Below are 18,416 nucleotides of genomic sequence, written 5' to 3' on the forward strand. Positions count from 1 at the left end.
GAGGATCATGTGTCCAGTGAAATTTGATTTATTTCTACTGGCACATCTGAAAACATCTTGCATCTTCATCAAACCTTTTAAAGTTGTGTACATTTCCATGCATGTCCTCTCTTATTTTATTGCCTTCCATTTCTTCACCTGGCCTATGAACCAAGTGCATTTGGCTATGAACCAAGTTTGAGCTCTGTATCCTCATTTCATGCACACCTATTCTGTGGTGCTTGTTTTAAACAGAAGAAGTAATGAAAGTTATTGAAATTGGTTTTTTTTTTAAATTAAGATTGAGCAAGGGAAGTAATTGAACTCAGTTGCAAATGATCAGTTTGTGGTGATTGTCCTTTGTATCCTTTAAACTGTATACAATTGAAATTGAACTTGTATGAATCATATTTGCATTAATAAATCAACATTCTGAGTATTCCTTTTATTTTAGACTGCGATGAATCCTGAAAATCCACACTACATTTTGGGAAGGATCAGGTTTCTCATTGAATGCATTGATTGCTTCAGGAACAGCAAACCTTTGCCAGAAGCTCTATGTTATGTCCCCAGAGAGGTGTTGTACAAATTTTGGAAAGATTCCACCTTCCCCTGTGCAACACTGGGACGATCTCAGTACATTGTTTCAGTCTGGCAGTTAGCCTCCCAGAGTCCACGCAAAATGCTCTTTGATATTGAGTTAAAGAGAGGGACCTGCATCAAAGCCACTGGCGAGGAATACTGCAATAGCCATGGTCTCTGGGTGAAGTTAAATCAGGTGAATTTTCTGCCAATTATTTACTAGTTTTTAATTGGTTTGCTTGTAATGACTTAATTGTGTAAATAATATGATTGTGAAATTATTCCAGTTATTTCCTTGGGTGTGCATTTCTTTAGAGCAGTGGTTTTCAACCTTTTTCTTTCCACTCACATACCACTTTAAGTAATGCTCTGCGATGAATAAGGTGGTATGTGAGTGGGAAGTGAAGGTTGGGAACCACTACTCTTGACCCAATTGTCACTGAAATATTTTCTTGAGAAAAATTGTCATTGGGCCATTTCCTTTGGAGTTCTGAAACCATGCACATAATGAGTCAATTAAGTCTGATTAAAACAGTGGTTATCAAAATTTCTCTTTCCACTTACATACCACCTTAAGCAATCCTTTACTAATCGGAGCACCTATGGGAAAGGGAATACTTAAGGTGATATGTGAGTGGAAAGAGAAACCTTGAAAACCACTATTTGAGTTTATATTCAGTTGTTAGATTGTTATTAACACAAATCAATAAAACAACATATTAGATAGATTTCATTTCGGAAAATTCAAAAAATTGAGTAAAAATATTGTTTTCTTGTGCTTCATTGCCCTAAACTTGAAAACTTTCCAGGAACACATGTTTATACAGTACTTCCATCTCACTAGCTCTACTGATCATATCAATAATTAACTACATTATGAACAGTATAATCATTATATTTCCATTTTTAGAATGATAGCATAATTGGGCAGTGAGCACAAATAACAAGTGTTATGAACTAGCAACCCTTTTAAATTTTGTTTGGGACTAAAGGGACTTTGTTAGCACTCACACAGGAACAGCAATGGAAAATTTACCAGATAATGGTAAATTTAAAATAATAGCTTTTTTTAAAATTAAACTATTAATAACATAACATTTCTTACTTATCGCTAAACTTAACCCCACTATGCATAAATGTGTGTATAATTAAAGCCCCACACAGAAAAGTCAACCTTTAAACGTTCACCATCATTTTAGTCTTGTTTGAAAGTCTTAACTTCTCAGTTCAGAAATAATTATAAAGCACTTTTAAACATCACATCTTCAGATCTCTTTACTCACATTGTGGTTATTTTCTTCCACGATGAATTCACAAACCCAGACAAGGGTTAAGTGAAGTGGTCATACACAAAAATAGACGTAGTAGAAATCTGTCCTCTTTTCCAAAGAGTCAGCGAAATGGTCTTCCTTATTTCAAAAGCCACTGATTCTGTGTTTCCATTTTCCCAGGAGTAACACAACAACAGCACCAATTCTGGTTACTGTAACTCAACCCTGTCATTCACAAGGTTTCAACCGCTGTGTCACAGGGGTTTTGACTTCTGTATTATCCAAACTGAACTCTTCTAAAACTGAACTTATAACATCTGAATTCGGTAATATATTTCTCCAAATCATGTGACTGTTACATCTTCATCAAAGTGAGTCCCAATTCTTGGAAACCACATGACTGTCAGTTTTATTTCAACCAAAATTCTGTTCCTTTTCAAAACCATTCCATATCCACAACAACCTCTGACCTCATCTCTGTTCAGGAGGCTTAAGCGGCTTTGATTGAAAACAGATGGCTTCCTTCAGCAGTTCTTGAATAATTAAGACCCACTTCAAATCCATTAACTCTGTCTGTGGCTCTGAGAATGAACACTCTTCTCAGAAAACAATGGTTCTCTATAAATGTGACCCTGTACCAACCCACAGATAACTTATTAACTAACTATATATACATACACACAATATTTTAACTCTATAGTTTACTAAGACATATTTTTTAATGAATTTAGAACCACAAAAAATACATAATTAAAAATAATACAATTCAATACAAATACATGTGGTTATAAAAAGATTAAAAAAAGATGAGAACACCCACTGCAAAAGAAAAAAAGAGGGGAAAAAAGAGAAAGGGACAAGAGACCATCAACAGAAGTGCTTATTACTTTATAATTTCTTATAGTATATAAAGGAGAAAAGAAATGTCAGAACCTCATTAAATATTTATTCGCATATTTTGTAAATATGGGCTCCATAGTGTGTGTGTATATATACATATAAAAATGTATGTATATATGTGTGTGTGTATAAAAAATATATAGTATTTTTAAATTATAAGTATTTTTTTCATACTAAGACATTTTTATAAAAGAAATCTAGTTCAATATTAAAGGTTAACACATATCCATTACACAAGTCTTTTAAATTGTGTGTTTATTTAAGTGCAGCAGAAGTAATATGACCAAGTACTCAGGTCCTGCTGAACCAGTGCATCATACTTTAAACATGTAAGAATGTGCTTATCTTTATCCCTTTGAACCAATTGTCTTATTAACAGTCCTGTATGTTAATCAGTGTTGGATTATGTTAAATTAGCACAGCTTCACCAAGCATCTCCAGTCACAGGGGTGATTTTGAAAAAAGTTAATATTAATGTTAATTTTTAAAAAAAATTTGGGAGCACAGCACAGTAACGCGTCCTTTCGGCCCATGAGCCTTTGTCGCCCAATTACACCCAATTGACCTACAATCCCAGTACGTTTAAGGGAGGGAGGAAACCGGAGCACCCGGAGGAAACCCATGCTGACGCAATATACAAATTCCTTGCAGATAGAGCCAGATTCAAACCCAGGTCATTGGCGCTGTAACAGTGTTGTGCTAACCACCATGCTGCTCTTTATATAACCAGAGGCACCCATTCTCTCAAATAAACATTTTGAAGACCCTTTGAAAAATGAATTATCCATTTGAATAATAACCAATTGTCTTAATGATATTTTAGGAGCAAATACAAGAGAATAACAGCAGCTGTCAGAGTAAAGAAGGGTGGATTCTTCTGTGTAAACAGCCTGAAGGTGGTGAAAGGCTTGTGCCAGTAGAAACGTCTGAAAGGCTTCAGAAACAACAGCAGCTTTTTGGTTATGACTACAGACCTTGTACCAGGTAGATTGAAATGTTACTATGCCAAGCTTATATGAGTTAACAACAACTATGTGTGATTTATATATGATACGGAATGTATCAATAACTTGCATTGAACATTGCAAGTTTTCGAGATGTAATCAATTGTCTTATTAACAGCCCTGCATGTTAATCAATGTTGGAAACCCAAGTTTTCAAGATATAATCAAACAGAAGTGAATGCAGAGCAATATATTTTACAGTTTTGAGAAAGAAAAGGAATTTACAGAGGTAAAAATATTCAGAGAAATGACCGAACTGGGACTTGCTGGTTGAATGCTTGAATGGTAGCCTTGAGTACAAATGGAGGGAATTCCTAAAAGAATGCAGTGGAAATTTTATTTTGGTGCGATGGATGAGTGAGAACATTGGTGCTTTAATACTGGAGGTGGAAGTGCATGAATAAGTCTAGTGTATCTGATGTATCTTCACAGTGATACTGGTGGATATCTTCTACATCTTTTTCAATGCCATCATATCCTTCCAAATGTGTGCTGACTAGAAATCCAAACAATATTCCAACTGAGGCCAAACTAAAGTTTTCCATAATACAAGGAAGCAAAAATTGATGGGAAGATAGAGGACTTGGAAGCTTTTAAAAGCTTACAGAAGGGAACTAAGAAGGTCATTAGGAAGGCAAAGGAGATCTTTGAAAGGAAGGTAGCAAATAATATCAAAAAGGATGCTAAAAGCTTTTGTAAGTATATTAAGAAAAAAATGAGTAGATATGACTGAGAGAAAATGATGGTGCAGGAATTGTAATGGGAGATGAGGTGTCAGAGGAACAGAATGAGTATTTTGCATCAGGGTTCACTGTGGAAGATATTAGCAGTGTACTGGACTTTGAAGGGTGTCAAAGAAGAGAGGTGAGTGCAATCATGATCACCAGAGAGAAAATGCTTGGGAAGCTGAATGGTCTATGGGTAGGTAAGTCTCCCTGACAAGATGGGGCTCTGAAAGAAATAGCTATAGAGATTGTGGAAACTGAACGTGAGAATAAAGAGATCCTATTCTGGTTGGCTAGCAGCTACCAGTGGTAATGCACAAGGGTCGTGTTGTAGTCACTCCTTACATTGAATTTTAATGATTTGGATTGCAGAATAAATGGCTTTGTGGCTAAGTTTACAGATGACACAAAGGTAAATAGAAGAGCAGGTAGTTAGGAGGAAATGGAGAAGCTTCAAAGAGATGGATAGATTTGAGAATGGGCAAAGAAATGGCAAATTAAATACAATGTCGCAAAGTATATGGTCATGTGCTTTGGTAGAAGGAATAAAAGGGCAGACTATTATTTTGATGGGGAGAAAATTCAAAATTCAGAGGTTCAAAGGGAATTTGGAGTCATTGTGCAGGATACCCCAAAGGTTAACCTCCAGTTGAGTCAGTGGTGAAGAAAGCAAATGTGATATTGGTATTCCTATCTCGAGGAATAAGAGGTAAGTGCAGGGATGTGAAGGCTTTATAAGGGACTTGTGAGGCCTTACTTGGAGCACTGGGTACAGTTTTGGGCTCCTTATTTAACAAAGGATGTGCTGGCATTAAAGAAGTTTTAGGGAAGATTCAGAAGAATGATTCCTAGAATGAAGGGATTGCCAATAGCATATGAGAAATATTTGACAGCTCTTGGACTGTACTCCATGGAGTTTAGAAGAATGAAGGGGGACCTCACAGAAGCATTTCAAATGTTGAAAGGCCTGGGCAGAGTAAAGTTTTCAATGTTGCTTCGCATGGTAGAGTTGTCTAGGACAAGAGGGCACAACTTCGTCATTGAAGGGTGCCCATTTAAAACAGAGATGCAGAAGAATTCTTTAGGCAGAAATTAGTGAACCTCTGAAATTTGTTACCATAAGTGGCTATGGAAGCCAAGTCATTGGGTGTATTTAAAGTAGAGATTGATAGGTATCTGAATAGACAGGGTATCAAGAGTTGAAGGGAGAATAGGGCTGAATGGAAGAATGGATCAGCCATGATGGAATGGCGGAGCATACTCAATGGGCTGAACCACCTACTTATTTTCCTATTATCTTATGGTCTTATAATTGCACCATAACCTACCCTGTGTCCTGTACAAGTACTTGACTATCTTGTCTACCTACATTGCTGTCTTCGGGATCTTTGGAAATGTACATCACGATCTTGTTGTTCCTCAATACTTCCTAGGACCATTGTGTATATCTTAGCCTTTGTTTATGCGATAACATTCTAGATTATTTGTTAAAGTTCCAATAACGTTCATCCTCTGTCTCCTACCATCAAACTAATTTCTAATTTATCATATTTCCTGGGGTTCCATAGGCTCTTTGGCATCAGTCTCCCATGTGAAAACTTGCTGAAATCTGTGTTGAGTAAGTCAGCCACGCTACCCTCTTTGACACAACGAGTCTCTTCCTCAAAGTTCATTTGAATTGGTAAGGCAGAGTCTTCCTGTAACAAAGGCCTCAATCTCTGCCTCTCTTAGTACAGATTAGTTCTGTTTCTCTTAACTCTTTCCCATTAATTTCCTTACCACTGATATTATATTTATCAGCCTTAAATTTTGCAAATTACACTTCTGAGTTCAGAAAACCTGTCAGAGCCCCAGAAATCTCATCCCTGCAATACATCGATCTCATCAAGCCCTAGGGCAGTGGTTCTCAATCTTTTTTCTTTCCACTCGCATATCACTTTAAGTAATCCCGATGCCATCGGTACTCTGTGATGAGTAAGGGATGGCTTAAGGTGGTATGTGAGTGGGAAGGGAAGGTTAAGAATCACTGCTCTAGACCCAATTATTACTGAAATATTTTGCTTGAGAGAAAAATTGTCATTGGCCCATTTCCTTTGGAGTTATGAAACCATGCACATAACAAGTCAACTAGGTACGATTAAAACAGTGGTTTCCAAACTTTTTCTTTCCACCCACCTACCACCTTACTAATCGCAGAGCACCTATCTTATGGCATAGGGAATACTTAACATAACATAAAACATAACAACAATTACAGCATGGAAACAGGCCATTAGGCCCTTCTAGTCCACACCAAACCAAACACTCCTCTCTAGTCCCACCTACCTGCACAATGACCATAACCCTCCACCTTCTTCTCATCCATATACCTGTCCAGCTTTTTCTTAAATAATAAAATTGACTCTGCCGCCACTCAAGTGGTATGTGAGTGGAAAGAAAAAGCTTGAGAACAACTGCCCTTGGGATTTACTCTTTTTTAAGTCTGCTAAAATGTCTAATACCTCCTTTTTAATGGTAGTTTGTTCTGATATTCCACAGTCCCCCTCCCTGAATTCCTCAAGAACAATGTACTTCTCCATTGTGAATGCAAATGAGATTTATTAATTTAAGACCTTTCCAACTTACTCTGACTCAATACACTCTTTGGAACTTTATTTCCCTCCTTTCCTGAATAATTCTTTAAGCTCAATGTATTTTTAAAATATGTTGGTATTCTTAATATTGCTTACCAATGCCACTTCATGTTCAACTGACAGCTGAGTAATTGTTTTTTTTTAAACATACATATTTTTTTACTCCTGTCAAGCCTCACCTGTTTTCAATTCTTTAAACCCATTGTTAACATCACTTTTAAAAAAAAATCTAATCTTTAATGTTCGATCACCTCTGGCCTTGCAATGAGTTGCCAGACTGACCATCTGTTGGCCAGGTCATCATGATCACAGCAATGCTACATTTCCATTAATCTTACCTGACAGTGTCTTTTGTAAAATAGACTCCTAGCAAGATAGCCAAACACGAAATGGAGGGAGACATGTCACTACTATTCTGTCCTCAGTTGACACATTGCATTTTTTTTGTGGTGAAAAAGTGTTTTTGGTCATTCATCGATGTAACTCTCCCCTTGATATAAGGCCATTAAATACATTTTGGGAGGGGAAAATGGAAGATAACGTATATAATAAAATACTTTTGATGAAAGTTTAGGTAGATGCAATGCACAAATATCAGAATATGAGAAGGCAAAAGAACCACAGGTTGGTATTCTGAATTCAGGAGTATCCTGCTATTTATCCTCATTAAGGAACCACTGTATCTTGTGGAAGAATACTAGAAGAGCTGCTATAGACTGGGGACTTAAATGTCAAGAACAGCTCTTTATACATAATCTTAAAAGAAACCTCAGATTGTATTGATCTAAACCAGGGGTGTCAAACTCAAATTCACGGAGGGCCAAAATTAAAAACTTGGACTAAGTCGAGGGCCGAACTAAATATTTATTGAAAATTTTCAACAACATCTGCATGTTTTCTCTTCTTTAAACATATGTAATGTTAAACTTTAGGATATAACTTTAGGAGGATAATGTTACAGGTCAGGAGTAGGTAGCTCAAGTTCACCCTTTGCTTGACCTGAGGGAAACCTATTTGGTCCCTGTGGAGATGTAGTCAGCATTCACAGGCTGTGTCCATTTTGGCCTAGATCCTGCTCACTCCTCAGGCTCTAGGCCTCTATTCACCCTCGACCCACTATCCCTCTACCTGACCAGTCCTTTACCCAACCTCTACTCACCCCTCACTCCACTCGCTCTGCCTCTACCCACCCCATCCTATACACGCCCCTCTACTGCTTCTCCCCTCAATCTGTTCCTCCCTCTACCCGTCTCTCACCCTCTAATCACCCCTCCCCTATTCGCCCTGCCCCTCCCCTTTTACCTCTTCCCTATCCACCCCTCCTTCTACTCATCCCTCCCTCTAACTGCCCCTCGCACCACCATAACTTCCCCTGCCCATTACTCCTCACCTACACCCTCTGCCCACCCCTGCTTACCCACCCACTCAGGCCCAGCGCGGTGCCGATCAGCCTTTGCGGACAGCCACCATCTCTCTCTTCACGTGCAGGGCTGAACCAGCCGTCCCTGGGGTCCGCGCGGGTGGAAGCGCTGAAGGCCGTGGCAACCGGGAGAGGTGCGCTCGCGCTGTGGAAGGGCCGTCCGGTGCCAGTCGCGCGGGGCTCGCGCTGCCCGGGGGCCGTGCGCAGCCTGCCATGCCCGTCGCGCCGAAAGGAAATCACAGGCGTTCGCCAATCCGCCGCACCGCTCGACAGGTGGGAGAAGTGACTGGTTGTGCGGGGAGCCTTCCAACTGGCTTGCCGGCTGATGACATCGACAGACTTCTCGTGTTACAATGGGGAAGGATGTGCAATGAAGGGGGAGGATGGTGGGGGTGACATTACCAAAAAACAGCATCGGCTCTTGCTGCAGGGCGGGCCACCTCTAATACATTTTTGAAATGATCTTGCGGGCCAAATATAATTATATCGCGGGCCAAATTTGGCCCGCGGGCCAGAGTTTGACATGTGTGATCTAGATAGTGCAATATGGAAGAATTCATACCATTCGCTGCTATTCGTTGATAGTCCTTGCAACCCAAAACTAGAAAGCCCAGTTATGGAAATGTACGGTTTTTTCATTTTAGTTTTGTTTTTGTCTTTTCTTTGAAATGGTGTCATACAGGCCCCATCTCCCAAAGGAAGTTATTGTTCGGTCTGGTGTTTAACTCTTAACCTCAGTAAAGGATACTTTGATTCAGGTTTCATGGTGAAGTAGATATAGCCTATCCTTTCTCAGCCTTTGGTCTGATCCATTGACACCATTTTGAGGACCCATTGAATTAGTTATTTGGCTTCTTCTATGAGTACAATATCTTAAAATGCCGATTTTAAAATTTTCCATTTCTCATGCAAGGCTTGTGAAGATGTAGAAACAAAATAATGTTAAAGATCTATTTTAAAAGCAAAATTATGTTTGAATGCATGTCTTCCACTTCTTGCCTGCAACCAAAGAAGTGAAACTCAAAACACTATAAATAGGATTTCCCACAGTGTGCCCATGCTGTTGTACTTAAATATCAGCTGATGTTCTGAGGGGATGAAGGGCCTGTGTTTCTGGGTATCTATGCAAGAAATTGGATCCTCTTCAATTTGCATATATTATTACTTTCAATAATTTATGAACAAACTTAATCAAAAGGCAAAAGTGAATGTGAAGTCGATACAATTTATTGAGTTCCTTTTGAAACTTTTCCTTAAATTACTCATGAAATTTTAAATGTCTTTCACATAAACAACAAACTAGTTCATGATCACCTCATAGTTCACATATTTCATTATCAGAAGTCAATAATATTTTCTGATTTAGACATTTTTGTTTTCTGGTTTAGATGGGAACAGGTGGTTGACACACAATATTCTTTGCATCTGGGTGCAAAGCCCAAGGTGGCGGCCAGGGATGACGATGCAGTACATAAACTAAGGTGGGAATGTGGTTGGTGTGTTTGCTTGTGTCCTGCTAAGTTCCAAATAATGTTTTCTAATTCAGCTGTTATCTGGTGTGTGGATTGCAGATGTAAGCCATGATATGTGCTATGTTACTGTGTTGCCTATGGGAAAGGTGATAGGCTGTCCTTTTTGCATCCATTTTATTAATTTATTATTATGCAGAAGGAGGCCATTTGTCTTGATAGAGACTGTACTGGCTACCAATAGAGCAATCCCATCAATTCCATTCTTCCTATTAGTTCTCTGGGATTTTGAAAATCATTCTTCATCATATGACCCTAGACTTTGGCTCTTTTACTGATCGCCAACACTAAAGGGTAATACATAGTAGCCATTTAACATACCAACACATTTTTGGGAGAAAACGGGCACATATGCAGAAACCCGCATAGGTTATCGCTGTGGAGTCGCATGGAAAATAAGATGTTATTATTTGAAGAGACCAAGAGTCTCTGACTTTTGAAAATGCATATTTCCATGATGAAGATTAAATCTCCAATGGAGTCAAGGACTGTGACAGCATACTGTGTTATTTGCAATTTAATATGTGCTATTTCTGTTTGATTGCATCATGAGACCATGCCAAATTACACGCCTACTACCCTGACTCATGCTGGACAAGTAAATGCAAAACAATCCTTTTCTGGTTACAGTTTTAATAGATGCATTGGATCTCGGGTGGTTAATGTAGTAGGACTTTTTAGTCCTTTGACCAAAGTCTATCTAACGCATTTCTCCTCTAGCTTCATTAAATTTTTCTTCCCCTCATTGAACTAGATTTCATTCGGAGATGAGAGGGAACTGCTTTTCCCAGAGGGTGGTGAATCTGTGGAATTCACTATCCATTGAAGCAGTGGAGGCTACCTCAGTAAATATACTTAAGACAAGGTCAGATAGATTTTTACATAGGAAATTAAAGAATTTGGGGACAAGGCAGGTAGGTGAGGATGAGCCTATCATCAGATCAGCCATGATCTCATTGAATGGAAGAGCAGGCTTGATGGGTTAGATGGCCAACTTCTGCTCCTATTTCTTATGTTCTTAGGTAATGCACAATGTCTCAAACCAAAAGAGCTGCTTTTCAAGTTTGTGTCAGCCTCCAGAAGGTTCATGGAAACAGGGAGTGTCGCATCTGTAAATTTCATTGTTTTTCTGCATGTCTGCGATTTACAGATAAGATTGGGAGTGTATTGTGTGGAGAATTTGTGTACAAAATATCCTCTAAACTGAAATTGTTTTGTTTATGCAGAAAGGACTTGTCCAATAAGAATTGATTGCCTTAAAGTTATAATTGTGTGGTTGGGTATAGGTATGCTCCCCCCACCTGGACATATGAATGTGATGAAGACTTGGTGCATTACTTCTATGACCGCATTGGGAAGGAAGATGAAAATTTGGGCAATGTCAAGCATCTAGTTGATAGCATAGATGCTTCCTCATTCTCGGTAAGTTCTTACTCCAGTGAAATAGTATGGCACCCATGGAAATGTTTGCCTTAATTTCCCCAGGGTATTCCAATGCAATCTATTGTAATTCTCTGTAAAGATGCCTATGAAAATACCACAGTTGTTGCTCAGGTTTGTGTATCTTTGGGGTGGAATTTTCTTTCAAATATAGGGGGAAACATTGGGGTCTCATTGAAGCTTGCAAAATTCTGAATGACTGAAGAGACTGAATGCAAGAATATTTCCCTGGACAAGGGGCCTCTTGAATGAGGGATCACAGTCTCAGGATATTAAAAAAAAAATAGGGCTGAGATGAGAAGAAATTTCTTTGTTCAGATGGTAGATCATTTGGAATTCTTTACCACAAGGTGGTGGAGCCCAAGTCACTGAAGATATGTAAGGAAGGGATGACATAGATTTCTAGTCGCAAAAAGCATCAAGGAGTACGAGAAGAGAGAGAGAATATGGAAAAGGGTTAATTAATGGTGATTGTATTGAATGGCATGAATGAATGGGATGAATGACCTACTCCTAGTTTCTGCTTTTCTTTTGTAAATGTTGTTCGCTTGTTGAGAAGTGGTTATACATGATGGTCAATGTAACCAGAAGGGCATTTTATGAAGCTCAAGCAGGTGAATTGGTGAGGAAAAAGAGAATGTGCTGGAACTGAAACAAAAGCCATGTGTAAGTTTGACCATGCTGGGCATTTGGAGGAAAAAGTAGAGAAGGCTACGGTAAATACTGTGCTCACCTGCTAAAACAGCAAACCTTAATTACTTCTTTCAAATAAATTATTGTTTTAATTTTGCACCAAGTACTTTATGAAGCTCTGTATGGTCTATTTCTGAGCGGATTCATTGCAAAATATCAATGGGTGCTCTCCATAATTTTGAACTATTTCAACTAATGAATAGAGTTCAAAAATAATCTATTTTATGAACTAAGGATTTTGAGCTGATACTGATCTTATCGGTTTCAAATTTTTAACTTTTATGCCCAATGCTCTTGTACCTGCCAGGATGAAGCCAATGTGTGGTGTTTGACTGATGGAGACAATGACACATTCTGGGAGAGTGAGGGGAATCAGGGCCATCATTGGATTCGATTGTTCATGAAGAAAGGCATCATTATAAAGTATGGAAATTCAATAGATAAGTTGACTTTGAGATTTAATAAGTTCATGTGCTACTAATTTCATGCCTAATATGTTGTATAATAGGCAACAGGTGAGGTTAGTGAACGTGCATTTTTATTAATAATATTTATATTGTAATCTAATCAATTAAAGCAATGATTAAAAATGGAATGCAGAAACAAAATTGGAGCTGAAGTGATTTTTTTCAAAATGTATTACTTTGCTCTTGGTGTTGGCCATTTCAAGACCAGAGAGACTGTGTAGTTCTGAGGTTCTCTGTTATTCTGTTATAATATACATGTTGTTGCAAATATCTTTATTTGCTGCTTTTATGTCCCACTTCACGTTTCAATTATCATTTGTAGATATTTTGTAATTTCTTGCTGTTATTCTCATCATTGTTTTTTTTTCTAACTTGTTCTCACCTGCATATTTATATTTTTTTTATTTCAGAGTATAATTTTGTGTAAAATATGAATGTCACTAATCCAAATGTTGATCCTTGTGAAATTTCACTTCCTGTCTTCTGCCATTCTGATCTCTTGCATCATTTTTGGAGTCAACTAACAATGCATCTGGTTCCTTGTAACTTGATGTGGCATATGCATATCTTGTCAGCTTTACTGTATCTTCTCTTATTGTAGTGTCTCCGTAAATAAAGAAGCAAGCTTAACCAAATTGTGGAGAATCTCAGCAGGTCACATAGCATCCATAAAGATATATATAGACGCTGCATGACCTGCTAAGTTTCTTCAGCACTTTTGTGTATTAAACTACAATCAAAGTGTCTGTAGACTTTCTTGTTTTACAAAATCATGTTTATTTTTAAATAACTATGGAGGATTTCTAGCTCTATATCTAAAATTGCTATTTCCCCTCAAGTTGATAGGCAATGGACTTCCATCTGTGAATCCTCATTGTTTAAAATCTGATCCTGTTTGTTAATCAATACCCTAATGACATAGCTGTTGTAAATTATCCTTCAGTGTTCATCATTTCAATTATTCCTTGGTCTTTCATCGTAAAGTATGGGGAAGAGTGAGTCATTTAAAAGGTGGTCTCCATCCATTTGTTTTAAAGTTAGTGAATATGCACGTCTTGGAAAGATTTTGGGGGTTACAAAAAATAAAAAATTTAGTCAGCATTGAATTGCTAATATAAGCAAATTAGTCTCAATTTGAATATGCATCTTAGGTTAATTACAAAATAGACACTTTTGTGCAACTCAATTATCCTAAACAGCTGTTACATGGAAAAAAATACCAAGGGATTTACTTTGTGTAATTAATGGAATGTATCTGCAATCTTTCTTGTAGAAAGCTGCTTCTCTCAGTAGATGCCACAGATGACAACTACATGCCAAAAAAAATTCAAGTGTATGGTGGGGAACGTGATAATTTAAAGAGGTTAAATGATCTCACTGTTGATGAGTAAGTAAAGAAAACTGTAATGTAAAATGATAATCCTGAATAAATGTCATTTGAAAATCTGTTACCATTTAAAAATGGTAACATTTGTAGTACAGCAGCGAATTTCTCATATATTTCTTCAATCAGTTTTTTTTTGTTGGTTTCTACCCATCGCCTGACCTCCATCATATTGCAAATTCTAGGATAATCCAATTATGCTGAAATTTACACTCTCCATCTCTTCATTCTTCCACTTGAATTAACTGTGGACATAAAATGTTGCTTATCGAGTCAATCTATCCTTGAGGTACATTTGACCCAAACACCAGTTAGATGCTGTTTTGAATATGTTGTGCTTTAGTTAGTGTTTAATAAAAAATCGTGCTTTCCACTCAGGTTGGGCTTTTAAAACTTTCAGTAAAGATAACAACAGAATGAAATTTAGAGACTAACTTTTCTATTTTGGTTAAAAGTACAGTACAACTCCAATTATCTGAAATCAGGTTCTCCGAAATCCTCATTTATCCAAATTATTTTTACATTTCGGATTAACGAGGACATCTGAAATAAATTGGAAATCCTCATTTATCCAAAATTTCTTTGGAGCCGAACTAACTACACAGGTTGAAAAAAAAATTCACCCGATATGAAATTAGAAAGACGATTGTCCTTGTTTCAAGTAATTCCCTTCCCTCTCTCATTCCACTTCTTTTATACCTTCCCTTATTGATTTTTCTCTCCAACTCTCCCTCTCAAACTGCATGCCACTGTCTCCCAGCTGCAAGAGGTCGGAAGAATCCCTTGTCCTGGCATCGTCAAGGAGAGCGGCTTCCCAGGCAGGAGCGTGACATCGGGCTCAGTGGCATCCCCTTCCCTCCCTCCTCGGCACAGTGATGCTCCCCGACACTGGCTCCGAGCCCTCCCCTTGGCCTGCTACTGCACATGCACACCAGACTCCTCTGTGTGTGTGTGTGCGGTAAGTCTAGCAGGGGAGGATTTGGAGTTGGGACTTGGGCATCAGGGGCAGGAGCTCCAGTGACCAGGGAGACAGGAGTCTGCTGTCTCGCCAGTGAGTGTTCCATCGGCTCAGGAAACCTCCCCAGGGATCAGTGGCAGTGGTGCATACGTGTCAGGGATCGGCTGCAGATGGGAGGTGTTGGGGATTGGTGGCAGCCAGCATTTTTGGTGAGAATTAAGCATTATTTTAATGCTTAAAATGTCTTCCTTTGTTGTTTGCTGTTGTTTAAACACTGTTACAAGTGATTTGCTGTTGCTACTGGGGTGCTTTTAAAAAAAAAAAACAGTTCTCCAAGAAACCCATTTATCCAACATGGGCCCAGTCCTGACCATTTTGGATAATCGGAATTGTACTGTACAGCTTATTTAGCATTCTAGATCACTCAAAGTAATGGAAGTAAACAAATTGCGCATCCATTGTTACCAGCTAGTATTATTTCTTTATCACAGAACTTTGGTTGGTGACCTGTGCATTCTTGAGGACATGATGGTGCACCTTCCTGTGATTGAAATTCGTATTACAGAATGTCTGGGTAAGTTATTCAAAATAAATGAGAGAATGAGTTTAATATTCTTCTTGACATTGTAAACGAAATTGATGTCAAAATGGCAGGGAAAATTTTGATGTCTCCATTTAGATTCAAATGTGAGTAGGGTCACACTAAAGAGTTGGCTAAGCAAAGGACTGAACCCACTGCAAGTCGTCTGTTGTCACAATCACTGCCCAGCAGACGCAATATCGCTGTGGATTACTTCAAACAGCAGCTCATATGGCGGCTCTTCGTCAACCACAGCTCAGCCTTCAACACCGTTATTCCCTCAGTGCTGGTCAAGAAGCTATAAACTCTGCTACACCTCCCTCTCCAACAGGATCGTTGACTTCCTCCTCGGAAGACCATAACGAATTGAAAACAAAGTCGTCTCTTTACTGATCATCAACACAGGCACACCCCAAGGATGCATGCTTAGCCCACTACTCTACTCCTTATACTGTGTGGCCAGGCACAATTCCAATGCTATCTACAAATTTGTCAATAAGACCACATTTAGCAGCAGAATCACAAACGGCAATGAGAAAGTATACAGGGGGGATCTCACGTGATGTCATAGGATGAGGGCGTAGGAGCCTGACCCTCCTGGTGAATTAGTAAAAAAAGTACCGAATGTTTTAAACTATTAAAAACTTTTAAGGTACATTTAAACACTGTGTTACAATATTTTTTAAATGCCTCCAAAGAAAGATAAAGCTACTGCTGCCTTACCTGGAGCCCAACGTGAAGAGAAGACCAAAAGAGATCTGAGGCCTACCACAAGTCCGAAGCAAGGAGTTGGCATTCGAGCTACTCCCCGGGTGTGTGACCTTGATGAGGGAGCTTCTGCTGATGTCGCTCTCCCGTAGTGACAGAGAGACGGCATCAGAGAAGAACCCGGAAATGCATCAGCTGTGCGCGAAAAGCCGGGGCATTCAGAAACACCGACGGAAGAAGAGTTGTGCTCACAGAGGAGGCAGAAGATGAAGAGGAAGATCAGCAATTAGGTACTGAAAGAAGCTAAAACTTTTAAAAATAAACATAAAGTAGAAGATATAACCAGCATTGATTTATTAATAAAAGAATTTCATGAAATGATGAGGGAAGTGAAAGGAGAAATAAAGCTCTGGATGTTGTTAATAAAATGTAAATTAGATGGGAAAATGAAGAAAATGCAGGGAGAAATGCAGCATGTGGACGATAGAGTGACTAGAGTGGATGATTCCACCACTGTTCTAACTATGGAAAATCAGAAACTTCAGCAGAAAAATTATATTTGAAAATTTTAGTAGAAGAAATAACATTAAAATAGAGGGTCTTACAGAAGGAATAGAGGAGCAAGATCCAATTAGCTTCATTACTTTGTGTAATTAATGGAACGTATCTGCAATCTTTCTTGTAGAAAGCTGCTTCTCTCAGTAGATGCCACAGATGACAACTACATGCCAAAAAAAATTCAAGTGTATGGTGGGGAACGTGATAATTTAAAGAGGTTAAATGATCTCACTGTTGATGAGTAAGTAAAGAAAACTGTAATGTAAAATGATAATCCTGAATAAATGTCATTTGAAAATCTGTTACCATTTAAAAATGGTAACATTTGTAGTACAGCAGCGAATTTCTCATATATTTCTTCAATCAGTTTTTTTTTTGTTGGTTTCTACCCATCGCCTGACCTCCATCATATTGCAAATTCTAGGATAATCCAATTATGCTGAAATTTGGCCCCTGAAGGGCCAAACAAATTTTGATCGTCCTATTGAGATTGAAGGAGCATACAGAGCCCTTCGAGGAAAACCGCTTCCAAATCAGAACCCACACTCTGTACTAATTATGTTTCTTCAATTCCACGACAGAAGGGGCAAGAGCATGGAAAGGCCCACTTGAGTATGCAGGATGTAAGGTTTTATTTTACCCTAATATAAGAAAAATGAGAATTTAAACAAGTTAAGAAGATTCTTTGGGGGAGGGGGTGGGTGGGAAAGGTTATCAATTTGTATTGCATCACCCTGCCACTTTGAAGGTATAATGATTTGTTAATTATATGAATGGAAAATTTTTAAATAAAATATTAAAAAAAGAGAGAGAAAGCACACAGGAGGGAGATAGATCAGCTTATTGAGCGATGTCATCCCAACAACCTTGCGCTCAATATTAGCAGAACCCAGGAGATGGTTGTGGAAGTCAGGAGAACATGACCCAGTCCTCATTGAGGGCTCAGTAGTGGAGAAGGTCAAGAACTTCAAATTTCTGCTTGACAATATGTCCGAAGAACTGTCCTGGAGCCTTCATGTCAATGCAGTCTCGAAGGAGACTTGCCAGTGGCTATAGATTGTGAGGTGTGTGAGGAGATTTGGTATGTCACTGAAGACGCTCGAAAACTTCTACAGGTGAACCGTGGAGAGCATTCTGGCTGGTTGCATCACTGTCTGGTATGGAGGTGCCTACACTCAGGACAAGAAAAACTCCAGAGGGTTGTTAACTTGGCCTGCGACATCACAGGCACCAGACTTCAATCCTTCAAGAAAATCTACAAGAGGCAGTGTCTTAAGAAAAGCAGCTTCTATCCTCAAAGACCCCCACCATCCAGGCTGCTACCATCGGGGAAGAAGGTACAGTAGTCCTAGCACTCAATGGCACAAGGACAGCTTCTTCCATCAGATTCCTGAATAATCAATGAACCAAAGACACTGCCTTACTTCTTGTGCATATTTTATTCATTGTGGTAAGGTGGTGTATCTGATTGTTTGGATTGAGATGCTACTGCAAAACAACTAAATTTGTGACTTGTTCATGATAATGTTTATGCTACTTGCACTCATGGCAGCTCATGGCTACATTAAATCATTGTGCCCTGACA

The 18,416-nt window shown here is 38.7% G+C and overlaps 1 protein-coding gene across 1 annotated transcript in view; it reads left to right on the plus strand.

The window, feature by feature from the left end:
• Positions 1 to 437: 437 nt before the first annotated feature.
• hectd3 (HECT domain containing 3) overlaps positions 438 to 18,416 on the plus strand; it is a 67,798-nt gene continuing 49,819 nt past the window's right edge. The window contains exons 1-7 of the mRNA XM_069938869.1: positions 438 to 757; positions 3,556 to 3,716; positions 9,903 to 9,995; positions 11,330 to 11,465; positions 12,484 to 12,599; positions 13,917 to 14,030; positions 15,477 to 15,559. Of these exons, the coding sequence (XP_069794970.1) occupies positions 440 to 757; positions 3,556 to 3,716; positions 9,903 to 9,995; positions 11,330 to 11,465; positions 12,484 to 12,599; positions 13,917 to 14,030; positions 15,477 to 15,559 (1,021 nt within the window). The 5' untranslated portion in view covers positions 438 to 439. The remainder of the gene's footprint in view (positions 758 to 3,555; positions 3,717 to 9,902; positions 9,996 to 11,329; positions 11,466 to 12,483; positions 12,600 to 13,916; positions 14,031 to 15,476; positions 15,560 to 18,416) is intronic.

Source organism: Narcine bancroftii, chromosome 5, assembly GCF_036971445.1.
Source record: "Narcine bancroftii isolate sNarBan1 chromosome 5, sNarBan1.hap1, whole genome shotgun sequence".
Lineage (NCBI taxonomy): Eukaryota > Metazoa > Chordata > Chondrichthyes > Torpediniformes > Narcinidae > Narcine > Narcine bancroftii.